General features: G+C 36.2%; 1 protein-coding gene across 11 annotated transcripts in view; it reads right to left on the bottom strand.

Annotated features, from left to right (window-relative positions):
- NBEAL1 (neurobeachin like 1) overlaps positions 1 to 27,384 on the bottom strand; it is a 158,249-nt gene that overhangs the window by 113,083 nt on the left and 17,782 nt on the right. For 10 of the 11 annotated variants that reach the window (XM_046658281.1, XM_046658278.1, XM_046658280.1 and 7 more), the window contains 5 exons: positions 19,846 to 19,937; positions 15,045 to 15,206; positions 4,557 to 4,638; positions 3,865 to 3,992; positions 491 to 573 (listed from right to left, as the gene is read on the bottom strand). In XM_046658281.1, coding sequence (XP_046514237.1) covers positions 491 to 573; positions 3,865 to 3,992; positions 4,557 to 4,638; positions 15,045 to 15,206; positions 19,846 to 19,937 — 547 coding nt within the window. Of the gene's footprint in view, positions 1 to 490; positions 574 to 3,864; positions 3,993 to 4,556; positions 4,639 to 15,044; positions 15,207 to 19,845; positions 19,938 to 27,384 lie in introns of those variants that run through there. The other variant, XM_046658288.1, reaches the window with a different exon arrangement.

The raw sequence follows: 27,384 nt of genomic DNA, 5'->3' as shown, positions 1-27,384 counted from the left end.
GCACTATTTCTGTCTTATTTCTTAGGGGAAAAAAGGAAAGAGAACTGAAGCAAATATGGCAAAATGTTAAGATCTGACAAATTTGAGTGAGAAACAAGGTATTCCTTTTATATTCTGCAAAACTTTCTATATTCTTGGAATACAGTATAATCATTTTTTTAAGAAATAAAACTAGAGTCCATATAGGTCACATGTACGGTGGTGGCCGATTCTCTTAAGTTCATTACTAGTAAAAACTCTGAAGTTCTAAAATATACTACCATCTTTAAAATATTTAGCTCTTTTAAGAGAAAAACGCTTTGAGAACAGTAAATAAAATAAAACCAAGAACAATCATCACAACAAAACTTGAATCAAGTACTCCAGTGATCGGGTTCTTATCATCTTTAGCTTATAAATACACAAAGCTGAATCAAGGTTAGAACTGGAATAAGAATAAAGAATAATCAGAGTAACATCAAAATCAAAGTAAATCAGAGCTGTTACTTACGATAAAAGAAAGGGACGAACTCCACTGTGAGAGAAGCTGGTTTATATTTCTGTCTGCTCTTTTCCACAGTACTAAGGATTCGTCTATCATTAAAAAGAAGTTAATACCAAATTATAACGCAGGAAAGTAAAGATGGCACAATTACAGAAACTATAAAATAAATTTAATATTTTATTTTTGATTTGTGTACTGAATAACACATCTCCAGGACTGGCATAATCTTGAAAAAGAAGTCTAGCCGAAAACTTAAATGCTCACCAATGAAAGGATTTCTTCTTTTGAATTAAGCAAAAAAATTTACAATGCTTAACGGTGAAACACAGCAGACAGGTTAAGTCGCCAAACAACTGGAAACAGAAAAAGGAACTAGCCATTTAAAATTCCCAGTCTGTCAAAGAGCTTGCTCACCAGCTCTGTAATCTGACCCCTAAGGTAGGACAGCTTACCACTACAGTGCAAGTGAAAGTCAGGAGAAATCAGGCTACTCCGTGCCACCTTCTGAAATTTTACCTGCACACAACGAGTCTATACCACTGGCTTCTTCCACCTTAAGGATATAGATCCAGTGGAATGGGATTAGTTTTGTTTTTAATGACAATTCCAATCCTTTTGATGGCTGAAATATTTCTACAGACTTTGGCAAGGCCAACACAAATAGCACGTGCTTTTACCAAGAACATTTCAATTCAACACAAAATGAGTCTCTTAGATAGGCATGGCAGTCTAAGGATTGAGGAATAAAGGCTACTGTTACAATGATACATCAACTGGTGGACTGCTGAAAAATTTTAAAAATCACATTTTTTTCATGCCCTGAAAAAGCTCTTAACATTGTTAGATAAAACCAACAAAAATGGAAAATATTTGAAGAACAGCCACATAGAAATTCCACACATCTAAATATGATCTACTGATAAAGCATGGGTTTAAGATGCCTCCTCGTTTTTTTTGTGAGGAAGATTGGCCCTGAGCTAACATCTGTTGCCATCTTCCTCTTTTTGCTTGAGGAAGTTTGTCACTGAGCAAACATTTGTGCCTATCTACCTCCATTTCATGTGGGACGCTGCCACAGCGTGGCTTGACGAGCAATGCTAGGTCTGTGCCCCAGATCCAAACCCATCAACCCTGGATCACCAAAAAAGAGTGCACAAACTTAACCACTACGCAACCGGGCCGGTACCAAAGATGGCTTCTCCTTAACAACTATAATTGAGATATTAAAATTACTTTCCTTATAATTATTCAAAGCTAGAAAGAAAAGAAAAGCCAACTGACTGTAGAATAAGCCAAATAGGAAAGGCACAGCTGAAGTCAGTAACCATAGAACAAAGAGTTCTAAGACACTGATCTAACATTCAGATTTGGGAGAAATCATATCAGAGACCATTTGTTCCTGGACTGCCTTCCAAATGTATGCCTATTTCCATTGTGTAGAAGGCATAAGAATTATCATACTCTCTGTATTTATTTTAATTTCAAATATAACATCCTAGAACACTATTGGATTTTCCTATTTAATTAAGACCATTATCAAAGATTTTTTGTCTTTACAAAAACACAATATCACCGGAGTTTCAAATAAAAAATTCAGTCACGCCTTTAAAAAAAATTCAGTCATGTGGTAGAAAAATTGATTTCTAATTGATTTTATTTGGCTTTCAGTTAGTTTTTTCCATGAGATTATTTACGCCTTTCACATTAGAAATTCTGATATTAACTAACAGATTGGATACACCCTATCCAAACACCTTGTGCTACAAACAACAGTAAACACTCTGACTTGGTTAACATAACGAAAAGGTATTCCTGCAATTTGTGATTAGCGAATTATTCTAAAGGCTCTGTATCAGATGTTATCATTTCCATTATAGTGGTGGTTAAATCTAATATGCTAACATAAATAAAAGGGGTGCAAACTATCATACATACCACAAATATTAAAGCATAAGTAGTTTACGCTGAATATTTTCAACAAGTTAAGATAGAACAGCTAAAAATGTACCATTTTTAGAACATAACATACTTGGTTGCTCCACTATTACGATATTTGGGCCAAGCATCTAGCACTTAGCAGATGGGAATACATATCAACAAGTTTCTGAGAGGGCTGCAAAATGTCTGTTTGCATCTCGGTTTTCTAAGTTCCTGTCCCCTGGTCAATTTTTCTGTGCTTCTTTTTTGTGCTCCCATTACACCTAGGACATAACTATTTTTCCTAAACTTTTTATCTGGAAATAAGGTCAAGCTCTTGCAAAAGTTGTTTGTAAGTGGGTCAGGCTAAATTGAAAATGAAAATGGAAAAACCTTAGGACTGAAAATATAGCAAATTTGGGAGACCTAAAAAAGAGGTCTGATTGTGGGTGATGATACAAAACTCTTCCTATTCTGTGACCATAGGGAGGCAAGACATATGAGTTTAAAATTCTCTTTGAGCTCTGTACTGGTAATTATGCCACTGTCACTAAGCTCCAAACCCATCATCTGATATCGGATCTGTTTTGTGATGCTGGGACAGGCACTCTACAAACCACATTTCCCTTCTTCCGGCTGTTGGGTTCACCAATAGCAGGTACTAAACGGAGTTTGGACGGTTGAAAGAGTGAAAAAGGAACTGATTCCTTATTTTCTACCAGCCTGCAGTTCTCAACTGTAGCGTCTGCAGTTGGTTCTTGTCTTCAGCGTCTTTTTGGCAGTCCCAGAACGAGCCTCTTCGTGGCTGCTCGGCGATACCAGCACTGGCTAAGCAACTCTCCTTCCCCAGAGGCCTGAGCCCCAGCACTGCAAAGCCTCTTCTCCAAGCTTGTAGTCTCTGATAACCCCAATCTCTTCCCTTTGTTCCCACGGCCCCAGGAAGTAGCTGCTTCCTGAAGTCACTATCTCTGCATTACATCAATGTCTCCCTTTTGCTGAGTTCTCTAATTCCTAATTAACAATTTCCTTGTGCTATATTCTCTCTCTTTAAATATCTAGTATGGTTCCTGCTTTCCTGAGTGACACAAGCCCCACAATTAAAAATAAATAGACAAAATATTGTTAAAAATAATTTTCAAATTATGAAATATGCTTTAATAAAAGAGAACTTTTCTTGAAAAATATGTACACTCTACTTAATGCCACTATGCTTTGAAATTTTCCTATCAGATTATTAGCATTCAATTGTATTACAAAATAAAAGTCCAGGGTAAATTATTATCTGGAACTGGTATTTATCACTAATTCATTACCTCCAACATAGTTCTCTATCTCAGGATAGAGACGGGGTCTTTTATACACATCTTACCAATTGCTTTCATAGACAATAAGACCTGCTTTGAAGAACTGCATTTATTGTGACATTCAGGTTTCAAATGAACATTATGATGTACAAGACATACCCTGAAATTCTATGCCTCCAATTTCGATACGGATCATATAAACTTTCACAAAATGCCAACGCATGGATCACAAATTCTTCAATAGATGTCTGATCTGCCAATTCTTTCTCTTTTTTTTTGCTTTTTAACTGAGAATAAAGTTAAACATAAAATTATGTTTATTTAAAAATATTAAACTGTGTAACATCCTTACCTACATCACTAAAAGACTACATGTTTCATTCATCATCTAATAATAAATCATTTTCACTCAAATAAGCCTAAGTGCCATTTGAGTCTAAAGAGAGTCGGTTAATCATAAGGACTGGATAAAACCTCTCCAATTTTCAACGCTTCCCAGGAAGTTTCCAGTGGACAGCCACACATCTTTCCAAAGGAGAAGATGTTTCCAATAAGAGGGATATTTGATGAATAAACACATTGTGTCAGAAAACGGCACATTGTGTCATTTTAAAAAGTCATTCGTGACACACTTTAACTTTTAATTAAAATAACGAAATATATTAATAATTGCTTCTCTATTTTTAGATAATATGTATATAAGATGCCTGAAATATATAGTACCCAATGATAATTTTCTCCTCTGAACTATTACTTCCTATGAAAACATTTAACTTTACCATAATATTTAAAAGTAAAACCTAATTATTCTCAGTAAAGCAACAAAAAGGAATACATTAATTCACACGTACTTGCTGAATATAGAGTGTTGTCATAGTGATGACATAATTAATGTATGAACACGTTCCAATTTCTTCCACATTAGACAGATTTCTGTAAGAAAAAAGAATATCCGTATATTTATTACATATGAATAGTGAGAAAAATGTATGTTCATGTATTCCAGTTGAATTTTGAAAACATTCTTCGTAAAGGAAATACAAATGACATTTATTAAAACTTAAAATCAACACGGTTACATAACTGCTTTCCCACTGAGAATGTGGAACACACCTCAAGGACCACTTAACTACTATAAAAAGAATGTTTAAGAAATACATGCTGGTTAGCATTTATTTATTATAGAAAAGTGGAAAATATCACAAAGTAGAAACAAAAGAAAAAAAATCACAAATATTCTTACAATCCAAACATTAGCAACTGCTTACATTTTGGATTATTTTCAGGTTTGTTTTTATCTTCCTATGCAGATTCTTAGTTTGCTTTTTTTAGATGTTGCTACCATTATAACACGTGTAGTTTTATAGTTTTCACTTTGCTTTTAGTTCCCTTTTCAGATCTAATGCATCCCTTTCTAGATCTGATACATCTTCTCAACTATGTTAAAAGGTCTTGATCGAAGAGCCAGCTTCTACACATAGTACAGACATAATACCGTCTTGTTTAAAGTAGAGGGTCAATAAGCACGTGGTGTTTAATTAAAATATAGTCCTCATTTTTATAAGACTGAAGAATGACACATAAAATGTTAACATTTCCTCTATCTAACATCACCAGTCTTTTTCTTGGCATAATAAAACAAACTCTATTAATTTTATGAGACATTGTGACATTAAAAAATAGTTTCTATCTTAAAATCTAGCAGATGCTAAAAGAACAGGAAAAATTAACTAAGTTAACAGACTTTTTAATGTAAGAAGTCAGACTAGCATGACATCTTTGAGAAAACAAAGTGTAAAGGAGAGGTAAAACTAAGACTCTGTGGAGGAATCAGGGAAGATGGCAGAGTAGGAAGCACCAGGAATCCATCTCCATACCTACAAAACAATTGCACTGGTAGAACTGGTCTGATGTAACTATTTCGGATCTCTCAGTCTAATGAAGGCTCCCAACTCTCAGGGGAAGACTTGGACAGTAAGTTGCAGTTAATGTTGGTTAATTTCAGTCTATTTCAGCCACTAGCATAGTAGCAATCACCCAACCCCCAACCCTAGCCACGGGGTAGGTAGCTGTGCACATGTTCCTAGAACAGCTTGCTAACAGCTTAACAGAACCAGAGTGGGCAAAAAGGACCCTGTCCTTGGAACATCAGGGATTTGCCCTCTGATCGCTGACTGCTGCTCCTAATCACAGAGGTGCAGAGAAAGAGGCAGGCAGCCATTGCTCTTGCCCCAGCCCCCACTGTTGCAAGCCCCTTCCCACCTGGCTGAAGTAACTTCCAGGGGACTTAACTGGCAACTGAGGAAACTACCTCAACATAATAAAAGCCATGTATGAAAAATCCACAGCAAACATTATGCTCAACGGTCAAAGACTGAAAGCTTCTCCTCTAAGAACAGGAATAAGGCAAGGATGGTTGCTTTTATTGCTTCTATTCAACAAAGTACTGAAAGTTGTAGCCAGAGCAATTAGGCAAGAAAAAGAAACAAAAAACATCCAATTGGAAAGGAGGAAGTAAAATAATCTGTTTGCAGATGATATGATTTTACATGTAGAATAGTAAAGATTCCACACACACAAAATTATTAGAACCAGTAAATGAATTCAGCAAAGTAGCAGGACACAAAGTGAACACACAAAAATCAGTTGCGTTCCTATATACAAACAATGAATAACCTGAAAAGGAAAGCATGAAAAACATTCCGCTTAGAATAGCATCACAAAGAACAAAATATTTAGGAATTAACTTAACCAAGGAAGTGAAAGACTGTACAATGAAAACTAAAAAACACTGCTGATTTAAAAAGACATAAATAAATGGAAACACATCATGTTCATAGATCAGAGAACTTATTATTGTTAAAATGTCAATACTACCCACAGCAATCTATAGATTCAAGGCAATCTCTATCAAAATCTCATGATGTTTTTTGCAGAAATAGAAAAACCCATCCTAAAATTCATATGGAATCTAAAGGGACATCAAACAGCCAAAACAACCTTGACAAAGAACAAACTCACACTTCTTGATTTTATTTCTTAGCACAAAGTGACAATAATCCAAACAGTGTGGTACTGGCATACAGATAGACTTATACACCATTGGAACAAAATACACAGCCCAGAAATATCCTCACATATACGGTCAAATGATTTTTGACAAGGGTGCCAAGATCATTCAATGGGTAAATGATAGTCTTTTCAAAAAATGGTGCTGGGAAAATTGGATATCCATATGCAAAATTGGACCCTTACTTTACACCATATACAAAAATTAACTCAAAATGGATCAAAGACTTAAGAGCAAGCCCTAAAATAATAAAATCCTTAGAAGAAAACATATGACAAAAGCTTCATGACATTGGATTTGGTAATGACTTCTCAGATATGACACAAGAAGTACAGGCAACAAAAGAAAAAGTAGACAAAGTAGACTCGATAAAAATTAAAAGTTTTGTGCATCAAAAGACACCATCAACAGAAGTAAAAAGGCAACTCACAGAATGGAAGAAAATATCTGCAAATCATATATCTGACAAGGGAGTAATATACAGAGAACTCCTAAAACTCAACATTAAAAAAAAAATCAACCAATTCAAAAATGGGCGAAAGATTCAAATAGATATTTCTCCAAAGAAGATATATGAATGGACAATAACCTCATGACAAGATGCTCAACATCACTAACCATTAGGGAAATACAAAACAAAACTACAATGAGATAACACCTCATACCCATTAGGATGGCTACTATAAAAAAAAATTAAACAGCAAGTGTCGGCAAGAATGTGGAGAAACTGGAACTCTTGTGCATTGCTGATGGGAATGTAAAATCATGCAGCCAGTGCTATGGAAAACAGTATAAGAGTTCCTCAAAAAATTAAAAATAGAATTATCATATGATCCTGCAATTCCACTTCTGGATATATACCCAAAAGAACTGAAAGCAGGGTCTTGAAGAGATATCTGTATACTCATATTCATAACAGCATTATTCACAACAGCTAAAACATGGAAGCAACCCAAAGGTCCCTCAGTGGATAAACAGATAAGCAAAATATGATATATGCATACAATGGAATTTTTTTTTCTGCTTTATCTCCCCAAACCCCCCGTGTACACAGCTGTATATCTTAGTTGCATGTCCTTCTAGTTGTGGTATGTGGGACGCTGCCTCAACGTGGCCTGACGAGCAGTGCCATGTCCGCGCCCAGGATCCGAACCCTGGACTGCCGCAGCAGAGCACGCGAACTTAACCACTCGGCCACAGAGCCGGCCCCATACAATGGAATATTATTTGGCCTTAAAAAGGAAGGATACTCTGCAATATTTTACAATATGGATGAACCTTGAGGACAGTATGCTAAGTTAAATAAATCAGTGTCCAAAAGACAAACACTATATGGTTCCACTTATATGTGGTAGTTAGAGTAGTCAAAATTACACAGACGGCAAGTAGAATGGTGGTTGACCAGAGCTGAGGGGATGGGAGAATGGAGAGTTACTGTTTAATGGATACAGAGTTTCAGTTCTACGAGATGAAGAGTTATGCAGATGGATAGAGGTGATAGTTGCATAACAATGTGTATGTATTTAACACCACTGAACTGCACAGTTAAAAATGGTTAGGATGATGGGGCTGGCCTGGTGGTATAGTGGTTAAGCTCAAGCAAAAAGAGGAAGATTGGCAACAGATGTTAGCTCAGGGCCAATATTCCTCACCAAAAAAAGAAAGGTTAGGATGGGAAATGTTATGTTATATGTCTTTTACCACATTAAAAAAAGTGAAAAAAAACAAGATAAAAGCAGAAAAAAAAATAAATACATGATTTAAAAAGTATATATGCCACAAGCATCTGATAGGGCAAAATAAGCTTCTGCAAGAGTTCTGTTTTCAATGATGGTGGACTAGGACCAATCTTCCTCTAAGGATAACTAGTAAAGATAGTTGTTAAAGTAGTAAAGATAATTAAAAAAAATCTTTTAAAAGTCTCTTTAAAGGCATCAGAGAACTAACAAGGTAGTAAAAAATTACAAAGCCAAGATGCTGAAAAAGTAAAGCTGTAAAGAGAAGGGATCTGTATTTAGATCCATTTCTCCCCTCATGACTTCCACCTATCCTGACAGAGGCAGCTGTAAAAAGGGGAAGGTGATGAGTCCTTCTGACAGTCCCAGAGTGCTGAAAGAAGATAAAAACTGGAATTCAGAGCCCAAAGAGAATAGTTTCTAAGGCTTTGGTTTGAGATCCCAAAGGGCAACACTCAAGAAGTAAGAGTGAAAAGAAATGGATCAGGGGCTGGTCCAGTGGCACAGTGGTTAAGTGCACATGTTCTGCTTCAGTGGCCTGGGGTTTGCTGGTTCAGATCCTGGGTGCAGACACGGCACCACTTGGCAAGCCATGCTGTGGTAGGTGTCCCACATAGAAAGTAGAGGAAGATGGGCATGAACGTTAGCTCAGGGCCAGCTTTCCTCAGCAAAAAGAGGAAGGCTGGTGGCAGATGTTAGCTCAGGGCTAATCTTTCTCAAAAAAAAAAAAAAGGAATGGATCAGTATTCACAGAGACCAAAGACCAGATCATTCCTATTGTTGACTGTATTAGGGGGATCTTAGTGTTCTGAAAGCTAATGCAAATTATCTCTGAAGAAAGTATCCTCCTAGGCCTGAAATTATAATTTTTCAAAAACAATGCCTAACACTCAATGAAAATAACTATTCACTTCAGAAGACAAGTTTGAAAATCAAACTAAGCAATACAGAAAAGAATCAGAGAGCCTGCCCCGATGGCCCAGAGGTTAAAGTTTAGCGTGCTCCACTTCAGCAGCCCAGGTTGAGTTCCCGGGGACAGAAGCACAACCACTCGTCTGTCAGTAGCTGTGCTGTGGTGGCAGCTCACATAGAAGAACTAGAAGGACTTACAACTAGAATATACAACCGTGTACTGGGGCTTTGGGGAGGGGAAAAAAAGAAAAGAAGAAGATTGGTGACAGATACTAGCTCAGGGTGAATCTTTCCCAGCAAGGGGAAAAAAAAGCAAATAAATATCTTGTTGTGATTTTAAAAAGATAAAAGAAACAGATCCACAAGTTGAGCAAAAACAAATAAAGACCCAAAATGAAAAAAGGAAAGAAAAAAAAAAAAAGGAAAAAGTCAGACATAAAACAATAGAAATTTAATCAATTCCATTAATGTGAAGCTAAAAATTAGACAAAATTAATTCATAGTATTAAATGTCAGGATAATAGTTACCTTTGAAGCATGGACTGGTGGTTACCACTGGGGGAGGGGGGAGGGCAAAAGGGGTGATTAGGCTCACATGCGAGGGGATGCACTATAATTAGTGTTCGGGTGGTGAACATGATGTAATGTATACAGAATCTGAAATATGATGTATATCCGAAAAAAATAAAAATTAAAAAACAAAAACGAAAACAAAAAACATGGTATATCCATACAATGGAATATTATTTGGCCATAAAAAGGAATAAAGTATTAATACATTCTACAACATAGATGAACCTGGAAAACATTAAGTAAAGTGAAAGGAGCAAGTCACAAAGGACCACATGAGTGTATGATTTCATTTCTATGAAATTTCCAAAATAGAAAGTAGACTGGAGGTTGCCAGGGGTTGGGGGTAGGGTCAATGAGGACTGACTGCTAATCAGTACAGGGTTTCTTTATGTGGTGATGAAAATGTTCTAAAATTAATTGTAGTAATCATTGCATGATTCTTCAAATTTATTAAAAATCATTGAATGATATACTTTAAATGGGTACATTGTATGTTATGTGAATTATTTAAAAATATAGTTAAATTGATTAGTCAGAGGTTATTTGGTTTCATTAGAGTACTTCAAAGGGCAGGATTTTTATATATTTAACAAGGAAATACCTTACATATAACTTAAGCATTCCTCATAGCTATGCTTCTCAAATGCATAGGGAGGGGAGTAATACGGTGCAGATTACATGAAAATATCAAATACATGTTTATAGTGATACAATGTAATCCATGAACTGGCAAAACATTAAAACTGTCACTTTTGATAGACTATGGCTCCAGCCCTGTCTATATTTCTACAAAACTATTTCTCTCTTTTTTTAAACCCTTAACTTTAGATTTTCATAAAAAATAAATGTGACTTCCAGTTTCCAGTCCAACAATGTAAAGAGCTTGGGAATCATCATTTCCATCCTTACAAGTGAAAACCTGAACAAACCAAAAATCAGTAACTCTTCTTAGAGTCATCAGAAACCACAGAGAAAGGAATAGGTAAAGGCAAAATGCAATCTTTTATTTTTCTTATTCTAATTAGATCTAACATAAGAGTTTGTTCAAAACAATAATAGTAACAATATTTTGGGTGATTATAGCTTATGGATAAGCAAAGCGAATGACAGCAATATTATAAGGGATGGGATGGAACCTAAAACTTCTAGAAGATAATGTAGGCAAAAATCAACTGACTTTGGGTTTGCTGATGGCTTTTTAGATACAAAACCAAAAGCGTGCTCCACGAAAGAAAAAAATTGAAAAGTTGGACTTCTAAAATTAAAAACTTCTGCTCTGCAAAAGTCACGGTAAGAGAATGAAAAGACAAGCCACAAACTACAAGAAAATATTTGCAAAACACATAACTGATACAGGAATTGCATCTCAAAATATTCAAAGATCTCTTTGAACTCAACAATAAGAAAACAACCCAATTAACAAATGGCATATGACAACAGCCATATTGACAACTGCCAAAAGTTGGAAGTAACCAAGATGTCCTTAATTAGGTGAATGAATAAACAAACTGTAGTACACCCACAAATTGAGTATTATTATTCAGTGATAAAAAGAAATGCACTATCAAGCCACAAAAAGATGTGGAAGAACCTTAAAAGTATATTGCCAAGTGAAAGAAGTCAGTCTGAAAACAGTACATACTGTGCGATTTCACATCTATGAGATTCTAGAAAAAGCAAAATTATAGACATAATAAAAAAATCAGTGGTTGCCAGAGGTTGGGGCATGAGGTGGGAGAAATGAACAGATAGAGCACAGGGTATTTTTAGGGTGGTGAAGCTATTCTGTAGGATGCTGTAATGGTTGATACATGACAGTATGCATTTGTCAAAATCCACAGAACTGTCCAACACAAACAGTGCACTCTACTGTACACTATGGACTTTAGCTACCATATCAACACTAGTTCATCAGTTCTAACAAATGAACCACCCTAACGAAAGATGTTAATAGGGGGAAATGTGGAGGGACGAGAAGGAACATGTGGGAACTATACTTTTTCCAAAATTCTTACGTAAAACCAAACTGCCATAAAACATAAAATCTGTTAAAATTTTTGAAAAGGAACTTAAAAAAAAAAAAAGTAAAGTCCCTGGAAATAGAAACATGTTCTGTGATTGGTAGCTATTGAACATTAAATTTATCATCAGAGATTATCTCCTACTTAAAAAAAAGTGTTGAACATTCCAGTGCTTCCCTCTATTGTTGAGCTAAATATATCGGACTTTTAAGTCCAATTACTTGTCTATATAATTTCTGATTTCAGTAAAATTGTACTAGGTAGTTAACAGAAGAAAATCTACCAAATCAACCATTATAGAGGAAAACTCATGTCTTACCACCTCAGTAAACCCTTTTCCTTCAACTCTTATAATCCTTATATTATTGTTCTAAATTTTAAGGTTGAGAAAGAGCATAAAATCAGAAATGTGACTAAGGTTCTGGGAGAGCCCAAAATGTGGAGAAACGTTTTAGCAATTATTGCTCAATCCTTCCAAGATTCCTGCAATCAAATGCAAAGAGAAAGTAAGTGAAAGGTAAATGAGTATATTAAGTCCCTATTTGTCTACTAATTAATTATAAAAGTATTTGTAAAAACGAACAGTATGTATTATGGGAATGGCTTCCAGAAAGAAGATAGATTTTACGAGACACACGATGCCCCTAACCGAATGGTTCTTATGTAGATAAATGTGAAATTTGTGAAAAATCAAAATGCATGAGCTCTTTGGAATCTTAACTTCCATAAGTAAGGGTCAAGCTCTGTATCTCTATTAAGCTTCCCAGTTGATACTGATGCACACCAAAATTTAAGTACCACAGATGTAATCATCTATAAACTTGGAAAATATAAGCTGTAGAATAATTATACTTTCTTTGGTAAAATTATAAAATGAAAGATCAGAAAAATACATTTCACAAATGATAAAGCACAGTAGTAAAAATGTACATACGTTTACAGGTGAGAACCATACAGAAAATACCAGTGCAATAAATTCTTGGTTAGGTAAAAACTCCTGACAACAAAAAGAATAAAATATCTAGGAATAAACTTAACCAAAGAGGTGAAAGACCTATACACTGAAAACTATAAGACACTGAGAGAAACTGAAGAAGACATAAAGAAATGGAAAGATTCTACACTCACGTGTTGGAAAAAAAAACATAGTTAAAATGTCCATACTACCTAAAACAATATACAGCTTCAATGCAATCCCAATCAGAATCCCAATGACATTCTTCAAGGAAATAGAACAAAGAATCCTAAAATTCATATGGGGCAACAAAAGACCTCGAACAGCCAAAACTATCCTGAGAAAAAAGAACAAAACCAGAGGCATCAGAATCCCTACCTTCAAAATATACTACAAAGCTATAATAATCAAAACAGCATGGTACCGGCACAAAAACAGACACACAGATCAAAGGAACAGAATTGAAAGCCCAGAAATAAAACCACACACCTGTGGACAGTTAATCTTTGACAAAGAAGCTAAGAACATACAATGGAGAAAGGAAAGTCTCTTAATAAACAGTGTTGGGAAAACTGGACAGCCACATGCAAAAGAATGAAAGCAGACCAATAGCTTGCACCCTACATGAAAATTAACTCAAAATGGATCAAAGACTTGAATGTAAGACCTGAAACCATACGCTCCTAGAAGAAAATATAGGCACTACGCTATTTGACATTGGGCTTAGCAGCATTTTTTTGAATACCAAGTCTACCTGGGCAAGGCAAAACTGAAGAAAAAGTTAACAACTGGGACTTCATCAGACTAAAGAGCTTCTGCAAGGCAAAGGAAGCCAGGAACAGAATGAAAAGACAACCCACCAAATGGGAGAAATATTTGCAAATTACATATCAAACAAGCGGTTAATCTCCAAAATACATAAAGAATTCACACGAGTCAACAACAAAAAAACCAAACAACCCAATCAAAAAATGGGCAGAGGATATAAACAGACATTTTTCCAAAGAAGACATACAGACAGCCAATGGGCACATGAAAAGATGTTCCACATCACTAATCATCAGGGAAATGCAAATCAAAACTACAATGAGCTATCACCTTACACCGTCAGAATGGCTGTAATCACCAAGACAAAAAACAACAAATGTTGGAGAGGATGTGGAAAAAAGGGAACCTTCACACACTGCTGGTGGGAATGTAAACTGGTGCAGCCACTATGGAAAACAGTATGGAGATTTCTCAAAAAATTAAAAATAGAAATACCATATGACACACCTATCCCACTACTGGGTATTTATCTAAAGAACTTGAAATCAACAATTCAAAGAGACTTATGCACCCCTATGTTCACTGCAGCACTATTCACAATAGCCATGAAATAGAAGCAACCCAAGTGCCCACTGACTGATGATGGGATAAAGATGTGGTATATATAATGGACTACTACTCAGCCATAATAGAAGACAAAATAGTCCCATTTGCAACAACATGGACGGTCCTTGAGGGTATGATGTTAAGCGAAATAAGCCAGACAGAGAAAGACAAATATTAAATGATTTCACTCACATGTGGAAGATAAACAAATACACAGATAAAGAGAACAGATTAGTGGTTACTAGAGGGGAAGGGGCTTGCGTGTGGGTGAAAGGAGTAAAGGGGTACATACGTAGTGACAGACAAAAATTAGACTACTGGTGGTGAGCACAATGAAGTCCATATAGAAATTGATACACAATAATGTATACCCCAAATTATACAATGTTATAAACTATTATGATATCAACGAAATAACTGAAAAACAGAAAAACAAAAAACAACAAAAAACTCCTGTCATTGTCTTTACTCTAAAACAATTTTTTTTCCTTATCTTGGCTGAATCTCTCTATAACTATATATAGTAACTAAAAGGCTTTCCAATATAATGATAAATCACAAGCCTATTGCAAAAGGCACACTCATTCTCTAAAGCTTCATAAGAACAACAAACACCATTAATAATCAATAAATGCATGATTGTTTTGGTAATAATTTTCTAAAACAGATAACTAGTTTAATTTGTTTGTAACAGATACCTGCAAAGAATAATGAAGAACTTGACAAGCAAAATTGACAAGGCTTGTTGTTGTTCTTCTAACCCATCTGCCATTTTGTGAACACACTGCAGAAGCTGGATCCTCAGAACCTGCAGAATATTATCAGGAAGCAGCGATATTCCTGGAGGCACATCATCTACCCTACAATACAAAGAGAACAAAATAAGAAGGGTGTTTAAATACAGGAAGAAAATCGTTGGCACTTTAAAGAAATTGCATTTTCAGCTCAAATCCTAAAGAAGCTCTTTTATTCCAGATACTTTGTGCCTTCTTCTCTGCAAGGCACCATCAGATTATTAGTGACATTTTAGAAGATTATTAGAGCAGAGTGCTTAGTCTACTTCAGAGGAGGCTTACTGAAGAGAGAGAGAGAGAGAGGCTATTTATCGTCAACTGTGCCATTTTTAAAGAAAATATTTAGAATATAAATTAGTTCACTTTCTACTTAGAAATACAATATATACATGTGTGTATACCATTTCTAAAAGAAATAACTAGCAAATAAAAATGAAGTGTCTATAACTAGTTTAATATCCGTCAACTGCTTTTAAATAAACTATATTCACCTACCTATAGGCTCCCTAAACCATGTGATCGGAAGGGGGAGAAGACAACTAGCAAAAGGAAAGGAGAAAGATAAAGAGGTGAATGTAGAGCCGCAAGCACGAGTATCACTAGAAGATTTTTTTAAAGGAATATATCAATATTTTGTGACAACTGGTTTCTCTGTAAGAAGACTACATGGTTCTTTTTTTTTTGGTGAGGAACATTGGCCCTGAGCTAACATCTGTGTCAAAGTTCCTCTGTTTTCTATGTGGGATGCGGCCCAGCATGGCTTGATGAGTGGTGTGTAGCTTTGTGCCCAGGATCCAAATCTGCCAAACCCCAAGGTGCCAAAGCAGAGGGCGCAAACTTAATGACTACGCCACAGGGCCATCCCCAGCTACACGGTTCTTTAAGGGCAAAAGCCAACATCAGCAGTGACTGCTCTTCTTGTATGTCTCTCACAATAAAAACCCCCGAGATTCAAAGTTAGAAGAGCTTCATGGTAAGTTCCATCTCTGTAACAAGAAGCACTTCACTGATTCTCTGAAATTCCCTAACCTATAAAATTGTAATATCATCCGCCCTATTTCACAGGGCTCGGAAGCAAGAAAGTCGATGTGCATTTTCATCATTGAAATGCGTAAAGAACTCTAAAATGTGATATGTTTTAAACATACTATCACTAAAGCCTAAAGTCTCTCCATAAGCCACTATATATTCATTTCCCTTATCTTTATTAAGAAAAATGCCCAAATCACAGAGGAACACCCTGAAGAGCTCCTATGATTAAATGACAATTATACTTTATAATACTCTCTTCTTCAGATAATATGAAGTATTACTGCTATTTTTACACTGACTAAAAGGTTGTTTCACTCACTGTGGATGGAAAAATTTGAAGCATGAGTAGTCACATAAATACATATGATAAATATTATGAGACTCTTTCTGAACCACCCTTCAACATAAATTGAGTGTTTTATAAAATAAACACCTGGTTTTAATTATATTACACAGACAATGAAGCACAAAGCACATTACCAAGACTGCCAAATTCTATAGCCATGTTACAAAAATACATATTTCATTTTAGTGCGGGCATCATTTCACTTGCAGCTTTGGATTCTTTCATTCTCTCTTATTTACAGATGGTACCAGAAAAATTCTCATTTTTATATATAATTTTTTTCCTGCTGAAGAGCTAAAAAAGGTGATTAGAAAAAACAGAGTAACTCAAAATAGACTTAAATACAACTGATTTTCAAGACTAAGCTAAAACTATTCCCCTCACTTTTCCAAAACATAAGGCAACAAGAAAGAAAACAGTAGATTTCCCAATATTAAATGCTCGTTACTTAAAGGAGTAGTTCCTTTTGTCCTCAGTTGTCCCATTCTCTATTTGCACTTCTTTTTTTTGCTGGCAAAGATTTGCCCTGAGCTAACAACTGTTGCCAATCTTCCTCTCTTTTTTCCCTCCCCAAAGCCCCAGTACTTAGTTATATGTTCTAATTGTAAGTCCTTCTAGTTCTTCTGTGTGAGCCGCCACCACAGCATGGCTACTGACAGATGGGTGATGTGGTTCTGCACCTGGGAACTGAACCCAGGCTGCCAAAGCAAAGTGCACCAAACCTTAACCATTAGGCCACCAGGGCTGGCCCTATTTAAAAATGATTTTGATTTTACTAGACAGAAAAAAAATCAGCTTCTAAAAATGAAATCTACATTTTTTTCTTTTTGTTAATTCTCATTATAAAACTGGGGCTTGGATAGGACATGATGTACAAAGTTGAAATTTTTGGCCATGTTCCTAATGTGATGAGGATTTAAGAATTTAGAAGCATTTTCCCACCTCTAGGACTTTTACCACCCAAAATTCTCAGCTCATTTTGCTGAAATTCCCCAAACTCCAGAAATCCATCCCACTCCTCTGTTTGGGTATTGAATGTCTACTGTAAACAGCTGTCAACTGTTGTCTCCCTCGAACAAAGGAAGAAGTCTAGCCTAAATTGCAAGGCTTTAAATTTTGGTAAAAGCAATTCTTGTTATGAATTCTCTAACTTGGAAATTCTATAGTCAGTTTACTCTAAATGAGGATTATTTGAGTTTCTTATGTTTAAGGTGACTAGACTAGTTTTATACAGCTTGCACACAGCATTCACGTGAAAAATTTAAAGTTTTCTACTAGTAAAATCTAAATTCATGGTTCAGTTTTCTGACAAAGATATGAAATACAATTTGAAATAAACCAACTAAATCACGATAAAGAACTGCTCTTTCATTCATTCTTCATTTTACTTTAAATATAGTGGCAATATAAGTCTACAAATGTTTTCAGAAATGACCTCCCAAGAAAGGAGTTATTTACAAGGTGCGGATGATAACAAGTGCATCTTAGGAAATCCCAAGCATTCAAAGGCCCAAATCCTGACTCCATAAAACCCTTAGGCTCAAGATAAAGTGAGCCATAAATTATTAAAATAAAGCACTTCTAAGCACAAACTACGAGAATTTACTCTTTTATGAGTAGAAATCAATAATCCAGGGTAATCTTATTTTGAGGTCAAGATTTAATACTGATTTTCAACCTTTATAAATCTGTTACAAATAATCTAATGAGGAAGTACTCTGAAACATATTTATAAATAATAAAGCACTAGTGCTTTCTGAGCATAACCACATCCTTTTGTAAATTCAATACCTTCTTCCAAAGCTCTAATGATTTTTTCCCTGAATTATTACATTACCTCTTAAACTGGGCTTCTTGCCTTCAGTCTCAACCCCTTCCAATCCAACCTCTACAATGTCACACCAAAGTGACTTAAAACACAAACTTGATCGTGACAGCCTTACGCAGAAAATTTTTCAGTAAAGCCTTGTATCTTGCTTAAGAAATATCAAAGCCCATCAGTATGCATGGCATTTCCTGATCTGGCTCCTATTTCATTCTCCAGATCTAACTCACCTGCGCCTATCCTCCAACTGCCTACCTCCATCTGGAACGGCAGACAGTCCTCCTCGAAGATTTTTAACTCTCCAGATACTCTTTCTCATCATCAACCACCACCCATTTCTTCTCGCCCCTCTCAACACACCTCTCTAAATAGAGTTGATTTTGCGGCTAAAAGTGTCTCCTCATTTCTCCAGCTTTTTATCCCAGCCAACCTAACCTCTCTCACCTAAGAACTACTAGGTCTTCAAGATGGCTCAAAATACAGTAAAAATTTATCTGGGAAGTGGGCCTGGGAGAACTCTGAGAGTGGGAAATGGTGGTGGGCAGAGGAATGGGAGAAAAGGTTTGTACTTTCACTTGTACTTTTCCATGAGATTTGAATTTTTCCCTCATTTTATGATTTTCAAATCTAATTTTTAAAACTCTGAATACTTTACCTCCTCCAAGATGTTTTCTAAGACCCTACTCTAAGGCCAGGAATAGAATTAAGTTTCAATTTGCATCCCTGTAGTATAACAAAGAAATTTTAGGCAAATGAAGTGATTCACGATGGGCCCTTAAATACTTTCAAGAGAGGGACTGGCCGCATCTGACAGACCCATCCCCCAACTTTCTGGGAGGGGAGAGGAGCTGAAGACTGAGTTCAATCACATGGTCAATGAAGTAATTAGACCCAGTAAAACTCTGGACACCCAAAGCTCAAAGAGCTTCCTTACTTGAACACACTGATATTCAGGGAGGGCAACACATCCTGACTCCATAAAGAGAGCCTGGAAGTCTTCCAGGCCCTGTCCTACATGTATGCCATATAATAAAACCATAATCATGAGTATAGCATTTTCAGTGAGTTTTACAAGACACTCTAGCAAATTATTGAACCTGAAGGAGTGGTGAGAACTCCCAAATTAATAGCCAGTTGGTCAGAAGTGTGGGTGGCTCCCAAGACTTGCAAATGGTGTCTGAAGTGAGGGCAATCCTGTGGAGGACTTTGCCCTTAACTTGTGAGATCTGGCACTAACTTTGTGTAGTGTCAAAATTGAAGCAAATTGCAAGACATCCAGTTGCCAGTGCCTCACCAAAGCAAAGAGGCTTCTAGAAGCCAAGTCTAGTATCAGCAAGAAAGAGTGCTGTGATCAATTAGCAATGTCTGCCATGAGAGCAGGGTCACACAGGAGTATCATGTGTGTCACACAACTGCCATCCTTGTAATATGCCATCAGTGACATCTTTGGCCAAAAATTAGCAAACTTACCCAAGGGTAAGAAATTAAGTGTTTCTACATACCTGGTAGGCAGCTTTTCAAAGTCAACATCTAAGAACTGTTCATAGCTAGAAACAAAATTGTCCAACCATAGCTTCAGGTAATCTGGATCTTTCTGAAATAAGAAAACCATTATAATATTAAGTATACCTGTCAAAAAAAAAATGCTTTCACACCTATTAAGCAGATATGAATTGGTAAATCTAAAGAAGCAACAATGTGAAATCTCTAATTGATATTCAGAAAGACATATATGTTGTTTTAAAATGTGTATTAAGTAAAGTGTGCCCTTAAATGGCTTCCTATATCACTCACACAAAGAGCTACAGTTTTAACAATGTCCTATAAGATTCTAAACAATCTGCCCCTCCCTATCTCTGCGATGTTATCTACTCTTACCCTGTACTACACTGGCTTCTGGCTGCTACTGGGACATGCCAGCCATGCTCCCACCTTAAGGCCTCTGCAATGGCTGTTTTCTCTACCCAGAACATTCTTCCCCCAGATAGCTGGCTATCTCCCTCACCTTCTTCAAGTTATTCTTTAAATGATATATTCTCAATGAAGTATAATTTTACCACCCTATCTTAAAACTGCAAACCTTACAAACTGTTACCTTACTCAATTTGGTTGCCTCACCTCACGGTTCTTTCTCACCTTCTAACTACTCTATAAATTTGCTTATTTATGAATTTATTTTCTGTCATTTCCCCTAGAATATAGGCTTTACAGGTGCAGGGCCTATATAATGGCCCACCATGACTGATTTCTTTTTGTTTACAACTGGATACCAAGTGCCTAAAACGGTGCCCAGCACTGACCAGGTAGTCAATAAATATTTGTTCAATGAATTAATAAGAAATAGAGGGGCTGGGCCCATGGCCGAGTGGTTGAGTTCACGTGCTCTGCTTTGGTGACACAGGGTTTCACTGGTTCGGATCCTGTGAGCAGACATGGCACTGCTCGTCAGGTCATGCTGAAGCAGTGTCGCCACATGCCACAATTAGAAGGACCCACAACTAAAATTATACAACTATGTACCACGGGCTTTGGGGAGAAAACGGAAAAAAATTTTTAAATCTTAAAAAAAAAAAGAAATAGAAAATGCACAAATAAACTCAAATCAGAGATGTATCATTAACCTAAACAATAAAAGTAAAATCTTCTAAAAGAAAATATGGGAGAACTTTTGCAACCTTGGGGTAAAGACTTCTTAGCTAGGACACAAAAATCACAAGCCAAAGAAAAAAAAATTAATAATTGGTCTTAATCAAAATGAAAACATCTACTCACCAAAAGACACCATTAAGAAAATGAAAGTGTACCAACAACAAAAGACACATTTGTCTTAAGTACACATGGAATGTCAGAGTAATGTTTGCAAAGGAATCTGAGTTTGTTAATGTCACTGAACCGTATACCTAAATATGGTTAAAGTGATCTCCAGAAACTGACCCTAAAAACACAAACATCTTTGAATTAAATGACAAGGAATTTAAAATGGCTGTCTTACAAATGCTCAATGAGCTAAAAGGAAACACAGACAAGTAAATGAAATCAGTAAAATGATGTGTGAAGAAAAATAGTTAAAACCGTAAATGTTATGTATATTTTACCATAATTAAAAAAATAATTAAAAAATTAAAAAGGAAATGAAAAGGGAAGCCATATACAAACTTAAAATATTCTTAGTACATACATCTGACAAAGGACTTGTACCAAGAAGGTATAAAGAATTCCGATAAATCAACACCAAAAGTATAACAACTCAATTGAAAAATAGGGAAAAGGGTCACACACTTCAAAAAAGGGGACATACGAATGGCCAAACAGCATACAAAAGTATGCTCAACATCATTGGTTATCCAGGGAAATGAAAACTAAACTCAAATGGAATACCATACACACTCACTAGAATGGCTAAAATTAAAAAGACTGACTATACCAAGTGTTGGTAAAGATGTGCAGTAACTGGAATTCACATTTCTGGTGGGAGTATGAAATGGTATAATCACTTGGAAAACAATTTGGCAGTTTCCTTTAAAGTTAAACATAGATTTACCACATGGTTGAGCCATTCCTCTTGAAAGAAGTGAAAAATATATCCACAAAAACACTTGTAAAAAAGTGTTCATAGAACACTTATTTTTAACAGCCAAAAGCTGGAAACAACCCAAACTTCCACAACAGGTTAAGTGATAAACAAATTGTGGTATATGCACACAATGGAATGTCATTCTACAATAACAATGAACTATTGATACAACAACAAACAGAAATATCGAAAACATGTTGATCAAATGATGTCAGGCACTAAAGCATATACACTGTATGATTTCATTTCTACAAAGTTCTAGAGCAGGCTATGACGACAGAAATTAGATCAATGGCTGTCTTTAGGAGGACTGACTACAAACGGGCACAAAGGGAACTTTCCCAGGTGATAGAAATTTTCTATTTTTTGATTAGGGCAATAGTTACATAAATGTTGGCTTGGTCTTAAACTCATCAAATTTGATACTTAAATTCTGTGCATTTTATGGTCTATAAATTACACCTCAAAGCAGACTCGAAAAATACTATGATTCTTTGAGTGACATCAGCATCATGGTGGAGCAAGCTCTTCCCTTAGACTCTCCCTACTAAGATACAATGAAAAGGACATTCATATACCAACAGAGGACATTCACACAACACAAAAGATGTCTGAGAGACCCACACAGTCATATGTCTGAAGGCAGAGGTGCTGGATCCACTGGGGAAGTAGAAAGAGGTAAGAGGATCTCCCCCACCACCCTCTGAACAGAGGAGACCCTGGGGGTGGGACCAAGGGCAGTTCTGAGAGGAGAGGGGAGGGGCGGCCCTCTGCAGGAACACCTCTGTTCTCCAAGTTCCCTCACAGCCCACAGGAACACTACACAGAGGTGGCTAAGCTATTGTGGGGGTGTCTTCATCAAGCAAGCACCCCAGAAGAGGAGATAGCAAGGGCAAAGCAAGAACACCCCCAGGATAGCACAGGTGAAAGAAAAGCGCCCCTTCTCCCACCCAGGACTCCAGCTCAGTCAGTTGGCCAGAGCATGCATGCATACGATAGAAAAGCAGCAGCTGTGAGTGAGCAAGCCGGGATGACGGTGGGCTCAGCATACACACCTCTAGACCCCCAACCAGTGGTGGCAGGTGGCAGCTGCAACCAGATACTATAATGATGTGGACACATAAATTACACCATCAAACAGTATGAAAAAATATATGAATCCTCCAGACTAGAAGAAAAATGACAAGCACCCAGAAATCAATCCTGAAGGCAGAGAAATTTATAATCTAAATGACAGACAATTCAAAATAGCTATCATAAAAAATCTCAACAGGTTACCAGAATATACAGATAAGACAGTTCAATGAAATCAGGAACTTCTTCACAATGAAATCAGGAACTTCTTCACAAGAGATTAAAACTATGAAGGAAAACCAATCAGAAATGTTAGAGATGAAAAATACAATCAATAAGATAAAGAAAAATCTGGACTCTCTGAATAACAGAGCTGATATTATGGAGGAGAGAATGAGCAGTCTGGAAGACAGAAATACAGAAATGCTTCAGATGGAGGAGGAGAGAGAACTAAGACTAAAAAGACATGGTGAAATTCTCCAAGAAATATCTGACTCAATTAGGAAATGCAACATAAGGATTATAGGTATTCCAGAGGGAGAAGAGAAGGAGAAAGGAGCAGAGAGCTTGTTCAAAGAAATAATAGCTGAGAACTTCCCAAACCTGGGAAGGTAGCTGGAAATAAAAGTGAAAGAAGCTAACAGATCTCCTAATTATATGAATGTAAAAAGACCTTCTCCAAGGCATATAGTAGAAAAGCTGGCAAAAGTCTATGACAAACAAAAAATATTAAGGGCAGCAAGGCAGAAGAAAATAACTTTCAAGAGAACCCCATCAGGCTTTCAGTGGATTTCTCAGCAGAAACCTTACAAGCTAGGAGAGAGTGGAATGATATATTCAAAATTCTGAAAGACAAAAACTTTCAGCCAAGAATACTCTTATCCAGCAAAAACATCTTTCAGATATGAGGGAGAAATAAAAATGTTCCCCGATAAACAAAAACTAAGAGAGTTCTTTGCCATGAGAATCCCCCCTCACACAGAATAAATGATCAAGAAGGCCCCTATACGTGGGGGAAAAAAAGGAAGGGTTTCAATCACCTTGAGCAAGGAGATAAATAGGTATAAAAAATTAGAAAATTACAGCTCTCAATAAGAACAGATTAGCAAACACTTAATTATAACATTAAAGATAAAGCAAAGGAACACATCAAAAAAACATATAATCCTCTCATTTTACCAAAAACTCACAAGATGGAATAAATTTTGACAATAATAACTTAGAAGGGGAAGAGGATGACATCGGCTTACTCTAAGGAAATAAGAGCCTATCAGGAAATGGACTATCTCATCTACCAGATTTTTTACACAAACCTCATGGTACTCACTAAACAAATAACCAGAACAGAGACACAAATGACAAATAAAGAGAAAACTAACAAAACCAGCATAGAGAACTCCAAACTGAATTGGTAGTCCAAAATACACGGGACAAGAAACAAGAGAAATGGAGAAGAACCAGAAAATGAGCAATACAATGTCAGCATTAAGCCCTCATATATCAATAATCACGCTAAAGGTAAATAGATTGAATTCTCCAATCAAAAGACACAGAGTGGCTGGATGGATTAAAAAATAAGACCCAACAATATACTACCTCCACAAAACACATCTCAGCTCTAAAGAAAAACACAGGCTTAAAGTGAAGGGATAGAAGACAATACTCCAAGCTAATGGCAAACAAAAGAAAGCAGGTGTTGCCTTACTTATATCAAAGTAGACTTCAAGACAAAACAGGTAATGACAGTCAAAGAGGGACAGTATATAATGATCAAAGGGACATACCACCAAGAAGACATAACCCTTCTGTCCCAAGAGAGGACCACCAAAGTACATAAAACAACTATTAACAAACTAAAAGGAGATATTAACAACACCACAATATTAGCAGGGGACCTTAACACCACACTTACATCAATGGACAGAACATCCAGACAGAAAGTCCACAAGGAAATAGTGGACTTAAAAGAAAAACCAGACCAGATGGACTTAATAAGTATATATAGAACATTCCATCCAAAAGGAGCAGAATACACCTTCTTCTCAAGTGCACAGGGAACATTCTCAGATATAGATGATATGTTTGGAAACAAGGAAAGCCTAAGTAAATTTAAGAAGATTGAAATCATATCAAGCACCTTTTCTAACCATAACGCTATGAAACTAGAACTCAACCACAGGAAAAAAGCTGGGAAAGTGACAAACATGTGGAGACTAAACAGCACGCTACTAAACAGCCAATGGATCACTGAAGAATTAAGGAGAAATCAAAAAACATCTGGGGATAAATGAGAAGGAAAATACATGACACCAACTTATATGGGATGCAGTAAAAGTGGTCCCAAGAGGGAAATTCATAGCAATAGACCCACCTTAACAAACAAGAAAAATCTGAAATAAGCAATCTTAAACTACACCCAACAGAACTAAAAAGAGAACAAAGCCCAAAGTCAGCAGAAAATAATAAAAATTAGAGCAGAAATAAATGAAATTGAAATTAAAAAAAGAAGAAAGCATCAACAAAACAAAGAACTGGTTCTTTGAGAAGATAAACAAAATTGATGAACCCTTAGCCAGACTCACTAAGAAAAAAAGAGAGAAGACTCAGATAAATAAAATCAGAAATGGAACAGGATAAATTACAATGGATACCACAGAAATACAAAGGATTACAAGAGAATATTATGAAAAACTATATGCCAAATAATTAGACAATCTAGAAGAGATGGATAAATTCCTAGAATCATACAACCTCCGAAAACTGAATCAAGAAGAAATAGAGAATCTGAATAGACCAATCACAAGGAAAGAGATTGAAGGAGTAATTAAAAACCTCCCAAAAAATAAGTCTAGGACCAGATGCCTTCTCTGGAGAATTCTACCAAACATTCAAAGAAGACTTAATACCTATCCTTCTCAAACTATTCCAAAATATTGAGGAAGATGGAGCACTTCCTAACACGTTCTACGAGGCCAATATCATCCTGACACCAAAGCCAGACAAGGAGAACATAAAGAAGGAAAATTACAGGCCAATATTGCTGATGAACATACATGGAAATATCCTCAACAAAATATTGGCAAGCCAAATACAGCAATACATTAAAAAGATCATACACCATGAACAAGTGGGATTGATACCAGGGACACAGGGATGGGTCAACATCCACAAATCAATATATGTGATAGGCCACATTAACAAAATGAGAAATAAAATCACATGATCATCTCAATAGATGCAGAGAAAGCATTTAACAGGATTCAACATCTATTTATGATAAAAACTCTTAATACGATGGGTATAGAAGGAAAGTACCTCAACATAATAAAGGCCATACATGACAAACCCACAGACAACATCATACTCAAGAGGGAAAAACTGAAACCCATCCTTCTGAGAACAAGAACAAGACAAGGGTGCCCACTTTTGCCACTCTTACTCAACATAATTTTATATATAGAAAACCCTAAAGAAGCCACTGGAAAACTATTAGAAATAATCAACAACTACAGCAAAGTTGCAGGGTACAAAATCAACTTACAAAAATCAGTTGCATTTCTATACTCTAATACCAAACTAATAGAAAGAGAACTCAAGAATACAATCCCATTTACAATCCTAACAAAAAGAATAAAATATCTAGGAATAAATTTAACCAAGGAGGTGAAAGACCTATACAATGAAAACTGTAAGGCCTTACTAAAAGAAACCAATGATGACATAAAGAAATGGAAAGCTATTCCATGCACATCGACTGGAAGAATACAAATAGTTAAGATGTCCATATACCTAAAGCCATCTACAGGTTCAACGCAATCCCAATCAGAATCCTAATGACTTTCTTCATGGAAATAGAACAAAGAATCTTAAAATTCATATGGGGCAAAAAAGACCCCAAATAGTTAAAGCAATACTGAGAAAAAAGAACAAAGCTGGAGGCATCACAGTCCCTGACTCCAAAATAGACTACAAAACTATAGTAATCAAAACAGCATCGTACTGGTACAAAAACACACACAGATCACTGGAACAGAATTGAAAGCCCAGAAATAAAACCACACATCTATTGACAGTTAATCTTCAGCAAAGGAGCTAAGAACATACAATGGAGAAAGGAAAGTTTCTTCAATAAATGGTGTTGGGAAAACTGGACAGCCACATGCAAAAGAACGAAAGTAGACCAATATCTTGCATCCTACACAAAAATCAACTTAAAATGGATCAAGGACTTGAAGGCAAGGCTCGAAACCATAAATTCCTAGAAGAAAATATAAGCAATACACTCTCTGACAGCAGTCTTAGAATGATCTTTTGAATACCATGTCTATTCAAACACGGGAAACAAACAAAAAAATAAACAAGTGGGACTTTGTCAGACTGAAGAGCTTCTGCA

The sequence above is a fragment of the Equus quagga genome, chromosome 4, assembly GCF_021613505.1.
Source record: "Equus quagga isolate Etosha38 chromosome 4, UCLA_HA_Equagga_1.0, whole genome shotgun sequence".
Lineage (NCBI taxonomy): Eukaryota > Metazoa > Chordata > Mammalia > Perissodactyla > Equidae > Equus > Equus quagga.
This window is presented reverse-complemented; position numbering and strand designations above follow the sequence as displayed.